Source organism: Vipera ursinii (genome assembly GCF_947247035.1).
Source record: "Vipera ursinii genome assembly, chromosome: 2".
NCBI lineage: Eukaryota > Metazoa > Chordata > Lepidosauria > Squamata > Viperidae > Vipera > Vipera ursinii.
The window spans coordinates 101,237,452-101,257,393 of NC_139513.1; the positions used below are offsets into that span (position 1 = coordinate 101,237,452).

The 19,942-nt window shown below is 35.6% G+C and overlaps 1 protein-coding gene across 2 annotated transcripts in view; it reads right to left on the bottom strand.

Moving 5' to 3' along the window:
* Positions 1–19,942, bottom strand: part of WWC1 (WW and C2 domain containing 1) — a 100,798-nt gene that overhangs the window by 30,563 nt on the left and 50,293 nt on the right. For both annotated transcript variants that reach the window (XM_083355386.1, XM_083355387.1), the window contains 8 exons: positions 18,685–18,794; positions 10,330–10,533; positions 9,366–9,442; positions 8,334–8,413; positions 5,301–5,430; positions 4,750–4,896; positions 4,468–4,541; positions 2,796–3,038 (listed from right to left, as the gene is read on the bottom strand). In XM_083355386.1, the coding sequence (XP_083211512.1) occupies positions 2,796–3,038; positions 4,468–4,541; positions 4,750–4,896; positions 5,301–5,430; positions 8,334–8,413; positions 9,366–9,442; positions 10,330–10,533; positions 18,685–18,794 (1,065 nt within the window). The remainder of the gene's footprint in view (positions 1–2,795; positions 3,039–4,467; positions 4,542–4,749; positions 4,897–5,300; positions 5,431–8,333; positions 8,414–9,365; positions 9,443–10,329; positions 10,534–18,684; positions 18,795–19,942) is intronic.

Genomic DNA, 19,942 nt, shown 5'->3' on the forward strand with positions numbered 1-19,942 from the left:
TTAAAGGATATTATTTTGATTGCATTGTCAGCTCAAAGACAAAGAGACTTCCAGCATTGACTTTATTACTTTTAGATAACAATTAAAAATTAAACACCAAACATATTAGCTATAACTCATTTTCAAGCCACAAATATAAATATTGAAGTGGTTAAATAGAGTCATTTGTTTTCTGGTTAAATAGAAGAATTTGTTTTCAATTCCGAAAACCAATCTAAAACATAACACCTGTCTCTCCCTTCTTTATCTTTCAAAATAGATGTGAGATTTATCCAGCTTCAAACTAGCCAATGAATTACTATAAAATATTCAGATATATTATACACACACACACACACACGCACACAATAATACATTATTTTAACATAGACTTATCATATGTAATTGTGAATTTAATCACTATTGCCTAAAACCTCAGATTATCCATCTGTTTTAATACAAGTTATCAACTGCTGTCAGTTTAGTTCCAAATATCAGAAGCAGCAGGACAGTAATTGAAACAAATGAATATTAAATCTCTCTTTATAATAAGTACCTGGTAAAACATATTTCTGTCAGTATCAGGAATATTTGTTATTTAAATGGAAACTTTTCAATAAAAATGTACTGTGTGAATCCAGCTGAGCTAATTTGAAAATTAATTGCTCAGAACACTCCAAATTCTAAACATTCCAAGTAAATCTTTACTCCTGAGAAATCGTCAGGACTTTATTAAATATTGCAGAATACTGACACCATAGAATGATTTTTATTTCTGTGCTCTTAAGCATTCATGTCAGTAAATAGCCAAGATCCTATGAGGCAATCTCTTCCACAATAAGGTAGCTGGTTCTTTAAATTGCTTTGATTATTTTATTATAAAGTAAAAAATGGGTGAAAAACTAGTTTTCTTCAACTATTCCCTGTCACCTTGAGAAGTAGCAAAACATAATTTTAGAAAGAAAGTTAGGGACATTTAAATATTTTTCTTGTCTAGAGAAGGCATTCCAGCAGTAGAATGTAGCAAAAAAAAAGAATATTACATGACCTGAGATTTAGAATTCTAGATATTTTCAGATGTCTGAACACTTTAATTTCTACAGAGAATTGTTTTTAGATCATTCTTGTGAGATGGTTGATGAACTTTCACAAGAAAATGCCTGGCTTGTAAAACTATGCATAACAATAAAAAGGACTACATGTGCAGATGGCTTTTAGTGAGAATAATCTGTCAAAATTATCACTACAGACTCTAGCAATATCCACCTACATGTGCAGTCTAAAAACAGCAATTACACTGAGAATGTCCAACTTATTACTATTGCATTTTGCCATGGGACTGTGATTATAGCTGTAACAATAATGTATTACTACTACATCCAGGCAATCATGTCAATTCTATTTAGTAGCCAACTACTGAACAGAGGATAAATAGCATTTTTATATTCTTGATGACCCAACTGTCAAATTGCATTCATCCCAAATTTCAGTTTCTATGGAGATAACATTTAAAGAGTAATATCAATTTAAGTAAAGCTATCTTTTTACTATTTCTGAGGTTCTGAAGCACATTATTTGCTTGGATTTACAGCCTTCTACACAAAAAGAATATAATGAATTTAACTCTATTATAACTCAAGATTTAAGTAATTAAAGGGAAAGTGGCAATATGTTGCCTGGATAATTCTATGATACATATTAACTCTATTTCAGGTTTAATACTTTTCTCATTTCTCATGATTCTTTTTTTAGTCTACTTAGATTTCTTAAAAAAATAATATTAGTTTACAAATCCAACACAAGTTTCAATATATTGGGGGGGGGGGGTTACATTTTTTCACACATTGCATATTTTTGCATATCCTTTCAGAAGATTTTTACAATTTTTTTATTTCAAAATTTATATTCTCAGCTACATAAATTTAATTTTATTTGATTCTTGGTCACCCAAAATTTAACAGTCATTTTTGAATAACGCAATATTCTGTAACCTCACATCTCTATGATCTATATCTGCTCTGTTTAAATTCTTCAAAATCCAGCTATCATATATGAACTGCCATCATAGGCTTACCTTCAACCATCTGTATTTTTGTCACATTTGGTGAGATGAAAATATTTAGCAATTCTATTTCGAAGAAAGACCAATGTTAAAATTGTATTTCAGATTCAATCTGAGCATTTTTCCTTTCCTATGGCATTTTCAAATGATCCATTCTTTAATACATTCACCTCAAGCAATCGTTAAGGGAATTCCTATCTCATTCATAGACTCATTTTGTCACAGGAATTTTCTTGAAGGTAGTTTTGCAGATGCTTTTGACTTGGGTGAAAGCTGGAGTAATAAGCTATAATACTGCAATAATAAATCTCCATTATAGGATTATAAGGAAACATCAGCCCATTATAAAGTACTTCTAAGTGGCTTTTGAGTTCTAACTTTCATTAAGCTTGGACTGACAAAAGATGTGTTATTCATTGAACCATATACAATTGATCTGGGAATACATTTTATGGACTTGTGAATAAGATGTGAAACAATAAGCATTACCATATTTTTCACTCCATAAATTCATTAAACTTAATTAACTATTTATTGGATTTATGTCTTTTGTGATAGTCTAGATTTGGTTTCTTTCAGTGTCCAACTCTTTTTTCCTTTCTTTTCTTTCTCAAACCAAGGTATGTATGGTGGTAAAGTTTCACTGTTGTCACTGAAATCCACAGGTTAAAAGCCCTAATTTATGCGACTCAATTCATAAACCACCATCTGCTGACAGTAAACAAGGCATTACAACATCAAATGATTCCCATACCTTTCTGTTAAAGCTTTGCTCTGTGTATTTCTTGCAGTCTGAAGGTCTTCTTCTAAACGCTTTCTCTTCATCTCCAGTTTTTCTATATCACTCTGAGTCCATTTTCTTGGGCTAATGAACCGCATTTCTTTTAGAAGTTCCTCCTTTTCATTTATTAACATTAATCTGTCTCGTTCAGAATCAAGCACACCAGGCCAGGCCTCACTGTCCAATTTAGCCAGCTGTATTTTTAAGTTTGCTATTCTGTGAAAGGGGGGGGGGGGACAAAATAATTTATTTTGTATTTGATAGGTAAGTTCCTATGATAACAGCATTTTTTAATCATCAAATAATATTAAAGAGTAAAAAATACTCTTCAGTGTAAACTCCCTTTTTTCTTTGACAATAACAATACGAAATAAAACTTAGGATGTAAAAATCAGTGACTACTTTAAGCCTCTACAGTGGGCCATTTTGTCCTGCAATTTATTATTTTTACCTGAACTGCTGACTGGATCTCTACTGACATACAGTGTCATGTCAAAGTTTTGGCTGGTGCTTTGTGGAAAATCTGTATGTAAAGACATGTCTCTATAAACAAGTGACTTTGTTCCTGTAGGATATATTTAATTAATTTAAATTCTGTAATTAATAGAAATCCATCCACTGAAATTTTCTTTGAAGCCATTTTTACAGTGGGCTCTAGTGAATAATTATTAAAGGCATTAATATGTAATCTATGAATTCCTCAGCGCTTGTGTAAAACCTATGTTCTAAGAGGATTTCTCAGCTGTAATTTGTTAACTTCTGTCATTTACCAGCCTGTATGCAATAATATATCAGCTTAGTACTCACAACTCTTTCAGGGGAAGCAGTAATATGAAAAGCACAGGAGTATAAAATTATATGATAAATGAAGAAAAATACAACTAAATCTTTTTACATTAACATTATTCACTATACCTCTTCAGACCTTTTTATCTTTGCAACTGTTCTTTTCTCCATTGTACCTATTTCATTCATTGCCTTTGACTTGTGAAACTTCACAACTGCATTATTTTGCATTTTTTTTCATTTTGAAAGAGCATACAGCATGAAATTCTGACTACAAAATTATGCTTTGGGGTGAGCAGGAGTGGAAATGTAGCACCTGACTGCAATTTGTTTAATTGAGTGCATCTCTTGCCAGGGGTGCAGGGCACCTGAAAAAGGCAGAAATGTGATCCTAGAAAAAAATACACACAGCTGCTTTAAAGGAGTTGCAGATAGGTACTAGACTGTACTCCAGGTGCACTGAAACACCTTGTCGTTGAAGTCTAAATATACCATGTCAACTTAGGCTGCTCCCTTTTTTATTTTTATAAAAAAATTAAGAGTACAATATTTTCTTGTCAAAATCAGAGTGGAACTACGTATCAAGCATTAAAGAAAAGTCTATGAGGTCACCATTATTGTTTCACAATTCTTATAATATAAAGGCACTTTGTTTACAATTAATTAACTGCAACTGACAAAAATGTATGAAAGCATATAGATGCATAACAGCATAGAAAATACAGATGTAGGTACATGAATAAGTTATTTTTTGGAAATGACAACTTCGTTGAACAGATTTTGCCAGAAATAGATTCTTTTATGGTAGATATCTGTTGCTTTCTGAATTGCCAGGAACAATAAAGAAAAACCTAATTACCTTCGCTTAGCATCTTCATATTGGAGACGCACTCTTACTTTCTCAGCCAAGTGATTATTGCAGCTCACAAAAAACTGACAAGAGAAAAGATTAATCGTTATAAGGTCAGAGTCAAAACTCATAAGAATTCAAAGACATTTTTTCCATTAACTTTGTTTTCAAGAAACATAGAAATATTATGTAAAACAAATTTATATAGATAAGTGCTACAAACATCTGTACATTGGACCTATGAAAAATCATTAGGCTATTAAAGAACATGCTTAAAGATGAGATACATACATTTCCGGAAACATCTGTTTGGGAGCCAGCATCCAGGTACGTCCTAGGTAAAGAGCAATGGGAACTTCCCAAGGAAGTGCTATTGGTCCACAAGTCTGAATGTGATCTTTTAATTGCCACAAAATTAGCTTTTAGTCTGGCAAGACTCTGGAATGAGAAGAAAGAACATCTACCATCTTATTGCCTTCTCACTGCCATCTTGTTTTGAAGGAGACACTTAAAAGTAAGGAAAGTAACGAAGAGATAAACACTTAAAAATTAGTGATTTGCATAAATCTGAAAGGACATTTAAAATCAAATTTATTTTTATTAAAGGGGTTTCTTATTAAAGCAGAAGCTAGGCTATAGATGGCCAGTTATTTCACCTGTTTTACTTTACAGAAAATTATCAACAATAAGAATGGTTGATTTTTAACCAACATTTCTGTATAAACTTAATTTTATGTGTATGTTAAAAATAAATATTTCTGTACTTGCAGAAACTCATAATGTATGCTCAGAACTTTTTTAATGTATGCTAGGCACATTATTTCACTAAACTGATTTCATACCTCGATAAGATCTCGCTTTTCTTGCTCTCCTGAAGTGATAGCCTTCTTGATAGCTTTCATTTCATTTAAAATGGCTTGTGCTTCATCAAGTTTATATCCACCTTGGGTGTCAGACATTTTCATATCAATTCTTTAGATAAAAGGAAAGAGAAACCATTACTCACTATAAGAGAGTTAAGAAAAGGAATAAATTGATTAAAATGGGGTTAGATTGGGGTTTTTGAGCTGTTGATTTTCCATCTACTGGAGAGCTGTATATTGATCAAATTCTTATGTGTTAATTCCCTCTGTTGCAAATTGATGTACTGAAAAATATGACTGAACAAGTATAGAAATGATCACTTTCCAGGAAAAAAAAAGATTAAATTACATTCACATGGGACTAAAATTTATCTTGTTTTGATAAATTTTCACTATTATTTATAAGATGGCCCAGTACATGTTCACGAAGATATATGTGAGAAAACCTGGGAGCATATAGAATTTGCATTTTAATTCATTAGTATGAGGAAAAGAGAATTTATATCATTTTCTCGCAGCGTTGTCATTTCCTAGTTGGTCCTAGTCTAAAGTTAACTGAACTTTAGGTTAAATCTTGATACACGACCAATTTGCTCTGGGCTTCAAGAAACAGATCTCAAAAATGGGAAGATGATACCAAAACACAGGTCAGGGGGTATTTGTGTGGTTGTAAAAATACTAAAAAATATAGGTCCCATGAGCAATTTCTAATTAGTTTGTGTTATGCACGTAGTTCTGGAGGAGTTTTAAACAAGTTTCTAGGTAGCACTTTACATCTGTTAATAGCATAAATATTTTGAAAATGTGTAGGATCACTTAGGTCTCAAAGGTTTTATTGCAGATTGTAATGACCATGGATATGTAATGCACCTCTATATTTGTTCACAGAAAAAAGTATGGATTCTTCCAATCTGCAAATAACTTCATATTTAATAATTTCTACCATGTGTTTATAAAGTTTTATTTAGTTTTGACACTGATTCCAAATCAATACAGTTTATCAACTGAGGGATAAGCATAATAAAGATGGAAAGAATCACTTGAAACAATTTGGAAAAATGTTTAATACTAGATATTGCTCTGATTTTTTTCCTCTTAGTATAGAAAGAGAACTAAAATATTTACATTAAATAGGCAGGAATCAGGTTTACTTGTCATACTCCTAACTGATTCTACAGCAATATAACAATACAAGAAAAACACTAAGACAGAAAAATAGTATGTCCAAAATAACATGGTCCATTAATATTATCAAATAGTAAAATGCCAGAACACAAATACACCAATTTTAGTCTCCTTGACATTTTATGAATAAAAATTAAAGTGTTTATGTATATGGAAATTCTCAATCATCCAGTTCTTGTTGTCCCAAAGGTGCTTTTTCCAAAAGGCAACTAGATTTTCTTGGGTTTTTTTTTCCTTGAAAAGCTTTTAAAATTGAACAGCTCTGTCTCAACAGAAAGGGAAGGATACAACACCACCTATATCAGGGGTAGGCAACCTTGGCTCTTTTATGATTTATGGACTTCAACTCCAAGAATTCCTGAGTCAGCATAGCTGACACAGGAATTCTGGGAGTTGAAATCCATGAGTCATAAAAGAGCCGAGGTTGCCTACCCCTGACCTATATAAAACACCGCCTGTTCAGCAGTCTCAAGAAGGTTCCACAGCCATTTGCACTTTTATTCAGGTGACTCTGAGGATACAGATGAACCCCCAAATGGCCTTCAACCACTCTCAGAATGCTAATAACCATATGAATATAAATCCTTCCATTCCCCACCATTTAGTCAGAACTGAAGAAGCTTCTTGGATGAGAAGCGAAACATTTTCCAAGAAAAAACCCAAGAAAGTCCAGTTGCCTTTTGGAAAAGTGCCTTTGGGATAAAGCCATTGTAAAAACTGCAGATGAATGTCAAGCTTTAATATAACATATTAAGTATATTGGATGTAATCCTATGAAAGGAAGTTGTTGTTGTTAGCTGCGAAGTCGTGTCCGGCCCATCGCGACCCTATGGACAACGTTCCTCCAGGCCTTCCTGTCCTCTACCATCTTCTAGAGTGCATTTAGGCTCACGCTTACTGCTTCAGTGACTGCATCCAGCCACCTCATTCTCTGTCGTCCCCTTCTTTTATTGCCCTCAATCTTTCCCAGCATTAGGCTCTGCTCCAGTGAGTCCTTCCTTCTCATTAGGTGGCCAAAGTATTTGAGTTTTAGCTTCAGGATCTGGCCTTCTAAAGAGCAGTCAGGGTTGATCTCCTCTAGGACTGACCGGTTTGATCCCCTTACAGACCAAGGGACTTGCAGGAGTCTTCTCCAGCACCATAGTTCAAAGGCCTCAATTCTTTGGCGCTCAGCATTTTTTATGGTCCAACTTTCACTGCAATACATTGCGACTGGGAAGACCATAGCCTTGACTATACGCACTTTTGTTGACTCCTTTAAATCCAGCTTAACTCCTGGTCATTGCATGGTCATGGCTATGCAATGTTTTCTTGGCAACCATATGGAACTTGTTTACCATTACTTTATTTACTTGGATTTTTTTCCCCACAAGTTTTGAATTGACCTGAATTTTCTTAATGATTTCTTATCCAAGTAGAAATCAGACCCGGCAATATTTATCTTATGTACAGCCAAGGTTGGTAGATTGCCATCCCTGTGGATTTTAACTATATTAGAAACAAACTTAAAATTCAATGAATTCTGGTGCAGTTTATCTTCATTTTCCCCTATTTGTCTCATCTGTACTCTTGTTTTGTAGAGCAGTCTATCACATAACATACAAAGACTGCATACTTCTCTACTTCCTGTTCCTCAAACTTTTTACCTTTTTTGTGTCCAGAGGCTGTTCTCTTTCTATAATATGCACAATTTCTTTAATTTCAATTCACCAGTCAAACATGACAAGAATATACATTTTTCAACTAGTCAGAAATATATATAAATGAAATAAATATGGATAGACAGACAGACAGATAGAGGGGGGAAGGTGTTATTTGTTAACTTACTTCTTCAGTGTTTGAAAACCATGTTCCTTATATTGGAGTTCCTGTCTCATGTGAGCAACTTCTCTTTTGAGTTTATTAACCTATAAATAAGCGAAGCAAAATGCTTTATTTTAGGCAGTATGTACTGTATTTCTTTTAAAAAACATCAAGATTCAAGGAAAATAGCATGCCCATATAATGCTTTGCTAAAGCTGCCTATCTTCTTAGTATTAGAGTTTAACTTCCTTCAGTTCATTGATAACCACACATTGAGCCTTTCAGTTTGAAACCATAATTAGTCCACCAGACTTCGCCATGCTGAGCACCAGGTCTCTCTCCTAAAATTTTAGCTACTAGTATATTTCTTTTTCTTTCCTAGCTGTTTGTATCATCATCTAATAACCTCATTTAATGACCACAATTAGGAATGGCATCTCCACTGCTAAGCAACACAGTTATTAAGAGAGATATCACATGGCCACAATTTCACTGCTACACTTCTCTCTTGACTCTTCTTTTGAAAGCCAGTTGTGAATGTAGAAGATAGTCAAGTTCATTATCACCGATCTTTGATCCTGATTAGCTTTAAGAACTGCTGACAGATACTAAGTCAGAATTCCAGGCAGATATAAAAAAGGTACTTGTTTTGATTCAAGCCAAAGTTTCCATTTACATCAGTATGAAATGTAATGGGAAGTTGAGTTTTCTGTGTTTTTCAATTTATGAATCCAACATTTTCATGTTTATATGACTTATGACCAATGTATGAATGTCACATAAATAATAGATTAAAAATAAACTGAATCCTTAAGGCATCCTTAACTTGCTTTCTTTTAATATGGGTACAGGAAACATATGCCCCTGATTTTGCTTAGTCATATATTCCAGCATGGGTAATAGTGAAATATGCTGGGATTTCTAAGTCACCAAGGTTTTAAAGCTCTGGTTCCTTAGTTATGTACAAATCTGCAAGTGGAAGGATTATATTATACAGCATGGTGAAGTTTTTTTTTTCTTTTAACTTAAAAAAGATAAAAAATTATTTTATCTTACCCTAGATTTTGTGGTAGCAATTTCAGCTTTAAGAATTTCTGGATCATACTTTGAGCTAGATGATGAACTGGAGGCTACTACAGTAAGAGGGAAAAATGAAAGAAAAACAGCAAAAAGATTAAGAAAATGGGAACAAACATTTTTTTAAAAAAGTAAAAGCATTGCTCCACATTTTTAGATGGTTATCTTAAATATTTCAGAATAGAAGAGATGGCAGGGAGCTTTACCAAAATTAAGCTGTTTCATTTATTTCTCCCTTTTAAACATATTCTGAAGTTCCAATGCTGTTTTCTAAAAGAAAACCATATACAGGGATAACATACCGTATATTTAAACAGGTAATTAAAAAAATAGAGTAGCTTAAACCTTCCATTTTCCAAACTATTTTCATTAGAATAGTAGAACTGAATAGTAAAAAGGAAAACATATGCACAAATACAGGCAAAAAAAGGATAAAAATGCAGTGGATGGCGGGTCTATACAAAATACAGCGTTACTGTTAATCTTTGTTTAGTGACCACAACTGGGAACGGAAACATGGTTGTTAGTTAACTGGTCACTAAATAAAATGGTAATTGTGCTTATAATCTCATTTCAGCTTTCCTTTGCTTTTCAGACCTACAAAGGTTATAAATGTGGGATAGGTTGCAAAGTTACTTTTTCATCATCATTTTAATTGTGAATGGTCACTGTATGAGGCAGTCGCTAAATGAGGATTACCTGTACATGAGAAGAGGAAATGCAAAAATATATGGAATGGAACCTGCATATTGGGGATAAAATGCTCTTAAATTGCATGAAGGATTTTCCCAAGATTTGTTAGGAGGGAAAAACAAAAACAAAAATGTTAATTCTCCCATTTCTGAAAACATAAAATCTAGTTTTTAAGGTCAAAACCTGCTCCCAGAGGAAAATTTTTTTTTACACATACTTATATTCATAAATTATAATTTAAGACACGTACAGCTGGTCTGAGATCCCAGTTTACGTTCCCAGACATCATGAAGTTGCTTGTATTCCTGCTGGGCTAATTCAAGCCTCTGTTGCTTGACCTGGTAAACCTCCTTCTGTGCAGTTAAGGCTTCTTGGGCCAATACAAGGTAGTCCTTCAGCATGTGTTCTTGTTCCTGACGCCATTGTACTCGTGGATCCTCTATCTGGGTAGTTTCTTTAAACAAGAATACAACAAGCTAGAGATAAATGTAACATAAACTACTATTTGGCCTATGATAGAAGTTTATTATTTCGTGATTTTTATGGCATAAGGTGTACTAAAGACGAAGTTTTGCTATGTGTCGAAAGGACAAACGGGCTTGTCTCTTGTTTATTCCAATCAAGACAGTCCACCTAGTAGTTAAAAGGACACCCTTTGTTATAGGTTTATATTGCTTAATGCAAGTAACCATGCAGAAAATGATAATAATTTTGGACAAATGAATCAGCTTCCTATTACACAATAATCTGCATTTTAAGTTAACTATGAATAATAAAGTTATAGACGGACGTATCAGACATGACAGAAAGCTAACGCAGTTCCTTCACAACTCTGAAGTGTTTCTGCTCTTTTACTGTCATTGTTGAGCAGAAATATTTCTGCAGAAGCAGCATCTCTTGACTGACAGTCAGGCTGATGAGTCACTACCCGTAAAGCAGCCATTAATCAGGATTCAGATGACAAGGCTGAAGCCATGGCTGTAAGCCAACAACACACAAAATTTTCAGACCTTCAAAAATTAAAGCATTATATGGCCACTGATCTGGATGACATGTACACCACACTATAATAAGAGATAATAATAATAATAATAATAATAATAATAATAATAATAATAATAATAATAATAATAATAATAATATAAAGTTGGAAGGGACCTTGGAGGTCATCTAGTCCAACCCCCTGCTCAGGCAGGAAACCCTATACCATTTCAGGCAAATGGCTGTCCAGTCTCTTCTTAAAAACCTCCAGTGTTGAGCATTCACCACTTCTGAAGGCAGATTGTTCCACTGGTTAATTGTTCTAACTGTCAGGAAGTTTCTCCTTAGTTCTAGGTTGCTTCTCTCCTTGACTAGTTTCCATCCGTTGCTTCTTGTCCTGCTTTCAGGTGAATAGCTTGACTCCCTCTTCTTTGTGGCAGCCCCTGAGATATTGGAACACTGCTATCATGTCACCCCTCACCCTTCTCTTCATTAAACTACACATACCCAATTCCAGCAACCATTCCCTATATGTTTTAGCCTCCAGCCCCCTAATCATCTTGGTTGCTCTTCTCTGTTTGTTGTTTGTTGTTGTTTTACAAAATGTGATTATGGTCATATACTTGATTCACTATCCTAGCAAAGTTTGTTGGATAAGCTATACACATGGATTCTTATATAAATCAGCTTAAAAACCCCAAATGATTGTATTAATGTAATATGCTAATTGAAACAAAAAAAATCACATTATATCTTTGATCAAGTTAACTCTGTACTTATTCCTCTTTAAGTAGCGAAATACAGCAACTTAATATTGAAAGTGAAAAAGAGTGTTTATAGTCTGTTACCTTTTTCTTTCTTTCTTTCTTTTTTTAAAAAAAGCTGTTTTGCTTACCTCTGGTGATATTAGTCTATCTTCCAAGAAATGGAAGAAGTTGAAACATTAGTCACAGGCCTCTAGGCTACATGGCTTGAAGACTGCTTCATCATCACCATCACCAACACCATCATCATGATTATCATTATCATCATCTTTTAAATGCCAAAAAAGCAGCACAGGTTGTGAGAGCCCAATCTCTCTAATATACCAGAATTGAGGAAACTGCCAGACGAGGCATCCCATAGAACAGAGGCCTCCAACCTCCAGGCCATGGACCAGTTACCAGTCTGTGGCTTGTTAGGAGCCAAGCCACACAGCTGGAGGTGAGTGGTTAGCAAACAAGCAACCATCTGCAGAAAAAATTGTATTCCATGAAACCTGTCCCTGGTGCCAAAATGTTTGGGGACTGCTCCCATAGAAGAAAAATGGGAACATCCAAAATAGGAATTGAGAGGACTCTTGGAGAACTTTTAGGCAGAGAGATTTGAGATGCCCAGCCATACACCATAAGTTATGTTGTATTCTATAAGTTTATGATAACTTGCCTTCTAGAAATTTACTTTATGATTCCAACCTACACAATATAATGTGATATGTATTTTAGGACTACATATTATATATCTATATATCTATATATCTATATATCTATATATCTATATATCTATATATCTATATATCTATATATCTATCTATATCTATATCTATATCTATCTATCTATCTATCTATCTATCTATATATATATATGTGTGTGTATGTGTGTGTGTGTGTGTGTGTGTGTGTGTGTGTACTATATATAATTCTGCATAAACTGAGAGTGTTAGGTACCAAAATGTATTCCCCCAAATTGAGTTCATTTTATCCAGTTCATTGATATGTTTATATGGGAGCATACACAGTATTATTTTTTCTATAATTTCTAAATAGATATCTGTTAATGTCTATATTTTGAATCTTTTATTTAGCACAAATAGTTAAGAATAATGGAACATGAAGTTGTGATTACTACAAAAAGAAGTTGGATTATCTCGTGAATTTCTATTACTTCTCATTTGAGATAGACAGAAATTCCAGTAGTTTTATTAAGAAAAGTATGTGTATGATGCATATAAGGAATAATTGAAATGGTGTTCCATTCTGTTTAGTGAGCAAGTAAAGTAAAAGGTAAAGGTTCCCAAGCACATGAGTGCTAGTCGTTTCCAACTCTAGGGGCCGGTGCTCATCTCCGTTTCAAAGCCGAAGAGCCAGCGCTTGTCCGAGGACGTCTCTGTGGTCATGTGGCCGGCATGACTAGACGCCAAAGGCGCACAGAAGTATGTGTATGATGCATATAAGGAATAATTGAAATGGTGTTCCATTCTGTTTAGTGAGCAAGTGGGGTGAACTAAATTGTATACTTCTGGAAATTCTATGGGAGAAAACCTGTCTGAAAAGTTAGAAACATACATTTCTGCTCTTTCGTCAGCTCTTGGCTAAATTACACTTGAGATGCCTAGCTACCACAGAATCAATTATTAATATGATTGGGCTCTAGGATAACAAAGAAAAGTAATCTGCATAATTTAGGAGCTCCTTAATATTTAACAGAAAACTCTCGCACAAAGAAACCATTATAGGATTCAAACAAACAAGAGGAGCTTCTTTAGGACTACATGGTCTATAATGAAGAAAGACATTCGCAGGCTGTGTGCTTGCGAAGACTCAACATTCTATAATGTACTGCCTTTCCTATCATTTCTACATTAAGTTTGAGCTTTCAGCTATGGTTAATTCTAATTCCCTGCCTTTCAGTTTTATTAAAATAAATAATGCTCAATTATTGCTCAAAAATAGCTTCTGGAATTCTGGAAGTGTAGCACCAATATCTCTAGATGGTACCAGTTTGCTAAAGGCTGAATTAGCTCTTTTGAGGTAGATCGTATTTTAGCCTTCCAGAACTGGGGTTTCCAGACTGAAAAGCTATGAATCATAAAGAGATACAGAAAACTCTTTTCTTCCATCTAGTGGTAATTCAAGATCCTCAATCAGTTGTGGTAGTTCTCTTCTTATTCCTGGTAAAATCAAACAGAATGGTTTTGGCCATCAGTACTTTTTTGGGGGGTGGGGGTGGGTGGAGGAGAACAACTGAACTATCATGTTTTCATACTGCTAGTTTTGCATAACTTTGAAATAGTGTGCCGTGACAGATTAATAGACAGTGTTATGACTTTTCCAAGTAAGACTGTTTTAAAAGGATACATATTCCACCACACTGAAATGTGGTTGAATTTTTATACATAATTAATGGGGGATGGTATGCTATTACTAAATTATCATTAAATCTAAGATATAAATCATAGTACTTGTTTAGCTTATATTAACAACACACCATCTTCTTATGTACAGGTAGTCCCCACACTTATGACAAAGGTCCTCATAGTTGTGGCTGTCAGAGTTCTCTACAGTCACATAATCACAATTTGGGTGCTTGGCAAAGAGCTTGCAATGACAATGTCATAGCTTCCCATTCTCATGCGATTGCCATTCACGACTTTCCTTGCCTGCTTATGAAAAACAAAGTCAGTGGGGATGCTAAGTCTCAAATGCTGATCATGTTACTGCAGAATATAGCAGCTGCGCAAAATTCATCTAAAGACACCAATTTGGACTACTGGAATTGGCTTCGTAAATCAGTGCAGTCACATAGTGCTATGCCTCATGACCCCATGGCATAACGACAGAATTCCCAGTGCTAATTATTTTCAGTAAGCGAGGACTACCTGTACTGCACAAGGTTTCTTTTTTGCTCCACTAGATTCTGCTAAAAATACCTAGCTGAAACAGGGTAGTCCTAAGATGTTAAAAAATGTTTTCATTAAATTTACAAGTATATGTTTAAAAGAATGCTGAGACAATTGCGAGTCCGTTGATAGGGCTCGCAACTTGGGTGTCCTCCTGGATTCACGGCTCAGTTTAGAAGATCATATAGGAGCCGTGACCAGGGGGGCTTTTGCCCAGGTTCGCCTGGTGCACCAGTTACCCTATCTGGACCGAGATGCCCTACGCACAGTCACTCACGCGCTTGTGACCTTCTGTTTAGACTACTGCAATGCTCTCTACATGGGGCTGCCCTTGAGGACCACTCAGAGGCTTCAACTGGTGCAGAATGCGGCCGCGCAAGTTGTGATGGGGGCTTCCCGATACTCCCATGTAACACCTCTACTCCGCGAGCTGCATTGGCTTCCGGTTGCCCTTCGGGTGAGATTCAAGGTGCTGGTGATGACCTATAAAGCCCTTAATGGCTTGGGTCCAGGTTATCTGAGGGAACACCTGCTGCCGGCATCAAGCTCCCTTCGTCCCGTGCGCTCCCAAAAGGAGGGCCTTCTCAGGATACCGCCGGTTAGGGAATGCCGGCGGCTTATTCCTAGGGGAAGAGCGTTCTCTCTGGAATGATTTACCCGTGGAACTTAGGACCGCCCCCGATCTGCGTTCGTTTCGCCGGGACCTGAAAACCTGGTTTTTCGATCTATCAGGCCTGGACTGAAAGGGTTTTAGCTTTTAAATGTTGTTTTAATTGGGCTTAATTAATTTAATGTATTTTAATTCTATATTATTTTTATATTGTATTTTATGCTGCCCTGTAAACCGCCCTGAGTCCTTCGGGAATAGGGCGCTACAGAAATTTAATAAATAAATAAATAAATAAATAAATAAATAAATAAATAAATAAATATTGATTCTTACTAACAAGTCCAATTTCAGGTATCAAGGACACTGCCAAGAGATAATAATTGTTTGCTTCTTCCCATATCTTTATCATGAAGTTCTTTTAAAAAGTACTTAATAAGAATATTCATTAATAGTTGTCAGAATGTAATTATTCTAGATTCTTAGCTTTATTTTAAAAATAGGAGTTAAAACCACAATGCCTGTGGTGGTCCTATTAGAAGTAATGATATTTACACCCACAAAGCATTCTTGACCTTACGTTTCCCCTTTGTAATAGTTTATATCAGTTCATTTCAGTATAGTTGCTAATGTTAAAACTCACGTTGTAATATTTTTATGTAACATTTATATAACATAGGAAAAACAGTAGATTTTAACATTGACCTGCATTAGGAAAAAAGGGCAGCATTATTTTTTTATTTTCATTGAAAACCATTAGTGGCTTCCTGATATGTGTTTGCCATCTTATTTGTAAAATACAATAAAGGTGGGATATAAATAAAAAAGAATAAAAAAATAAATGCCTAATATACATATACATAATGCAAGTAGCAAAAAATTACACCATTTTTGGGATGTTATATCTACATAAATGCTGGAATCTTTTCCAAAATATATTGAATTTGAATTATAATCCAGGTTACACATTTGGGGACTAAGAATTTATTAATTTCATTTCCATAAATTGAATCTACCCATGGCCACCAGCTGCTGATAACCATAATCAATAATGAAGCATCCCAGTTGATAACAAAGAAGCAATATTACAAAATCAAACGACGACAGAGCAAATATTAAGAAAAATATAACAGCTAAATGCTCTCAGGAAAAACCCTATTTTAATCAACTTCCAGAATACTGTCATGGTGAAGTAAACCTTATTTCTAAGGGCGTACTATTCAGTGAGTCTGAGGCTATAACCAATAAACAACTGGCTTCAGCTTCCTTAGTTTGACAAAATGCAAGATTTTCTCTCGGGGTGAACATACTGAACAGGCCACTTCAGGCTGGACAAGGTGAACCTATCAAAATCAATACCTTTGAGCTATATACCAAGCTACACCCATAAAAATATACCCAGCAACTAATGCCAAGCCTATAACAAAGGTGCAATGTATTCTTGGCTATGTTAATCAATGGCTGCTTGGACTATTGTGGTCAGTTCTATGTGTTACTCTCTCTGGAAGAAAAACTGTGCAATTCCTGGCAGGGGTTCCTTTTGGTGACAACCACTCTTCAGTGCAAAAAGAAACATACTTGCTGGAGTCTGAATGAACATCTGTCAAAAATGTTGTAGAAATAAATTCCTGTATTAGTTTCTGTCTTTATGGTCATGAGAGATCATCTACCACTTATGGTAAATGGTACCACTTATGATCCCGTAATTTAAATGCCCTTGAAGCTCCTGATAATTTTGAAATTATATCCTTAGTACGTGTTGTGATTCAGGGTCAGCCTGTGGGTTCGGCAGTTGGGTCGGACGACTCAGAGGAGGAGGAGGAGGGGGGTGTTGAAGAGCTTGATGAGGGGGTTGGACAGCTTGATGAGAGCCCTCAGCCAGGCCCCTCTCACCTGGTCATGACGCAGACCCAGCTGTGTGAGCCTGACAGTGTAGATGAAGATGACCCACAGCTGGCCCTGTTCAAGGACGCCCGACGCAGGAGGCAGTCAATCAGGAGTAAACAGAGGAAGGCAATGGGGCTCCTCGGAAGGAGGCAGAGAGAAGCCACGCCCTGAACTGTATAAAAGGGGGAATGCGTGGGAGGGCTGGTTTGCTGAAGGCAACCGCTTGAAAAGCTCCTGTTTCTTGGTTCGTGTCTTGTTCTATTTGTTTTTGTATCAATAAATTTGGCAGGCATAATTCCAGCCTCTTGCCTTCTTGTAAAAGGGGTTGTCCCTGCCTTTTCTGCATGGCCGGTAGCAGGCTGGTACAGAACAGTATCCGAGATTCATAGGCTGCATTTTACCCCAGAGAATTAAATATGGGCCTCAGAACCAAAGTTATATATATATATATATAAAACATAACTCAAATGATAAGGTGTTTTTGTTTAACCACCTAGAACAGGGGTGTCAAACTCACAGCATCACGTGACGTGTCACGATGTATCACAACTTTTTTGCCATTGACGGCAATGGGGTGGGCGTGGTTTCGCTATGATGCATCTGGCCTGTGGGCTGGCAGTTTGACCTAGAATTAACCAGACTACCTGAGAGTAGTACAGTCTTTTGGAGTTTGGTTTGGAGTTGCTGGCAGGAAATGGTATTTACAAATTATGCATGATGAAATCAGAAGAGATACAAACAAGAATGAACGGATGATGAATGAATGAGAATGGAATTAAAATAATTAGTAAGTGTACAAAAGAAGTACATTTAGGAGATTTGGTCATATAGACAGAATGAATGAAGATCCAATCCCAAAAAATATATGGAGGAAGAACAAATAGGTTGAGAAGAAGGAGAAAACTGAGGATGTTTTAACTGGATGCAGCTACTAAAACTCTTAAGAGGTGAGAAGTTTAAAGAACCAGAAACAATGCATGTTGTGGTATATATAGAGATAATGGAAGCTAGGATGGTTTACAAGGACAGAAGGATATGAGTGACAGTGAACAGTGTTAACCTAAATTTAATTAGGTTTTCCTTTCTTTTTCTTATCCCATGAATTTAATTTCTTTAGCTTATGACTTCTTCTTCTTCTGTGCTCTGCATATTTTTTCCCACTGGAAAGGAATTGCATGCTGGTTTATTCACACGGGTGTGTAAAAAGCATCATTTAAAAACCAAAGCTACTCTAAGGCAGATCACACTGCATGTCATAAAATATTTTAAAATTTAACTAATTAACATTTAAATAAAATATACCACCTAAGTAAATCTTTAATATCATTCCATAATTATTTTGAAGCTACATTTTATCAGACTTCATGTTCTAAAATATCTATTCTTTATAATTTTTAATGTATGCTCAACACTAATGAATGCTATATATGAAAGCCACTTATGCATTAAATATAAAATCACGTTATACTTACTAGTGTTGTGGTCAATGTAATAGATTCCAACCTGAGGATCATAGGCCTCTTCCCATCCTAATGGCAATTCATCACTTATGCAATCAGCAAAGGTAAGTGGTTTAGTATACCTGAAATGGAAAATGTATTATGCTTCACATGAAATAAGAAGAAATAGCAAACAAAATCAATAGCAGTCTTCTCCTACTCATTATTAAAAGAACGAACATGTAGTGAGTCTGTACACATAAAAGCCATATTTTTCATTAAAAATATCTACAAATTTGCTCCTTTTACGGAAGATGGAATCTTAGTCATTTCTAGATGATAATTTGTGCTTGGTTTGCACTTGTCCTGTTTTTAGGGAAGGCTGTAGAGATGACAGTAGGCTTGCAGCTTCAAAGAGCCCTGGAGTGAATAGATTATAGATAGATAAAGACTGGACTATAGCATTGAGATGGTACTGATCACTCTTGTCAATAGTAGGAACACGATGGGGTATTGTATCCATTATAGTTCTCTTGGATCTTCAGCAGTCTTCATTATCAACCACTTTAGCCTTCTGGATAGGCTCATGGATTTGGGAGTGGCGGACATAATTTTACAGTAATTCTCCTCTTTCTTCCATGACCAGTTCCAGACAACGTTGTTAGGAAGCAAAGATCCAATGCTAGACCTTAGGGCTCAACTCTCTCCCCACTACCTATTTGAAGCCTCTAGCTGAAGAAAATTATTTGTACTAGCTTGGGTATAACCAATATGCTAATGATACACAGCTGTATAACTTTGCCCTTTGTGTGTTCCATCACAACGACTGAATACCTGAAGACTGTGGAGGGCTGGATGGAGAAGAATAGGCTTTGACTCAAGTCTAGCAAGGCCAACTGGCTGTAGTAATCTGGGGGTGGCCATGGGAAGAGATGAGCTAAATAAAATGTCATAATGAGAGCTATGATTGAAACTCCACATTGTGATGCACATTTTAAAAAGTGCCGCTTTTCTGACTTCAATGGTTGCAGCCATCATCCTCACTTTTTTCATTACTCCAGCAGATATCCCTGCCCCAGTATGAATAGTTTGGGCAAACTTTCACCAATGCAGCACAAATATAACTACAGCCCAGTTTTACCCCAATCTGTTGTCTACCTTTCAAGCCAAAATACTATTATTCCCATCTCTTCAGCTAGGATGTATAAGTAATATATAGAAATACCATAATGCATATCTGTGCTCTATACCAGACATGTCAAATTCGCGATGTCACGTGACATCGCGCAAC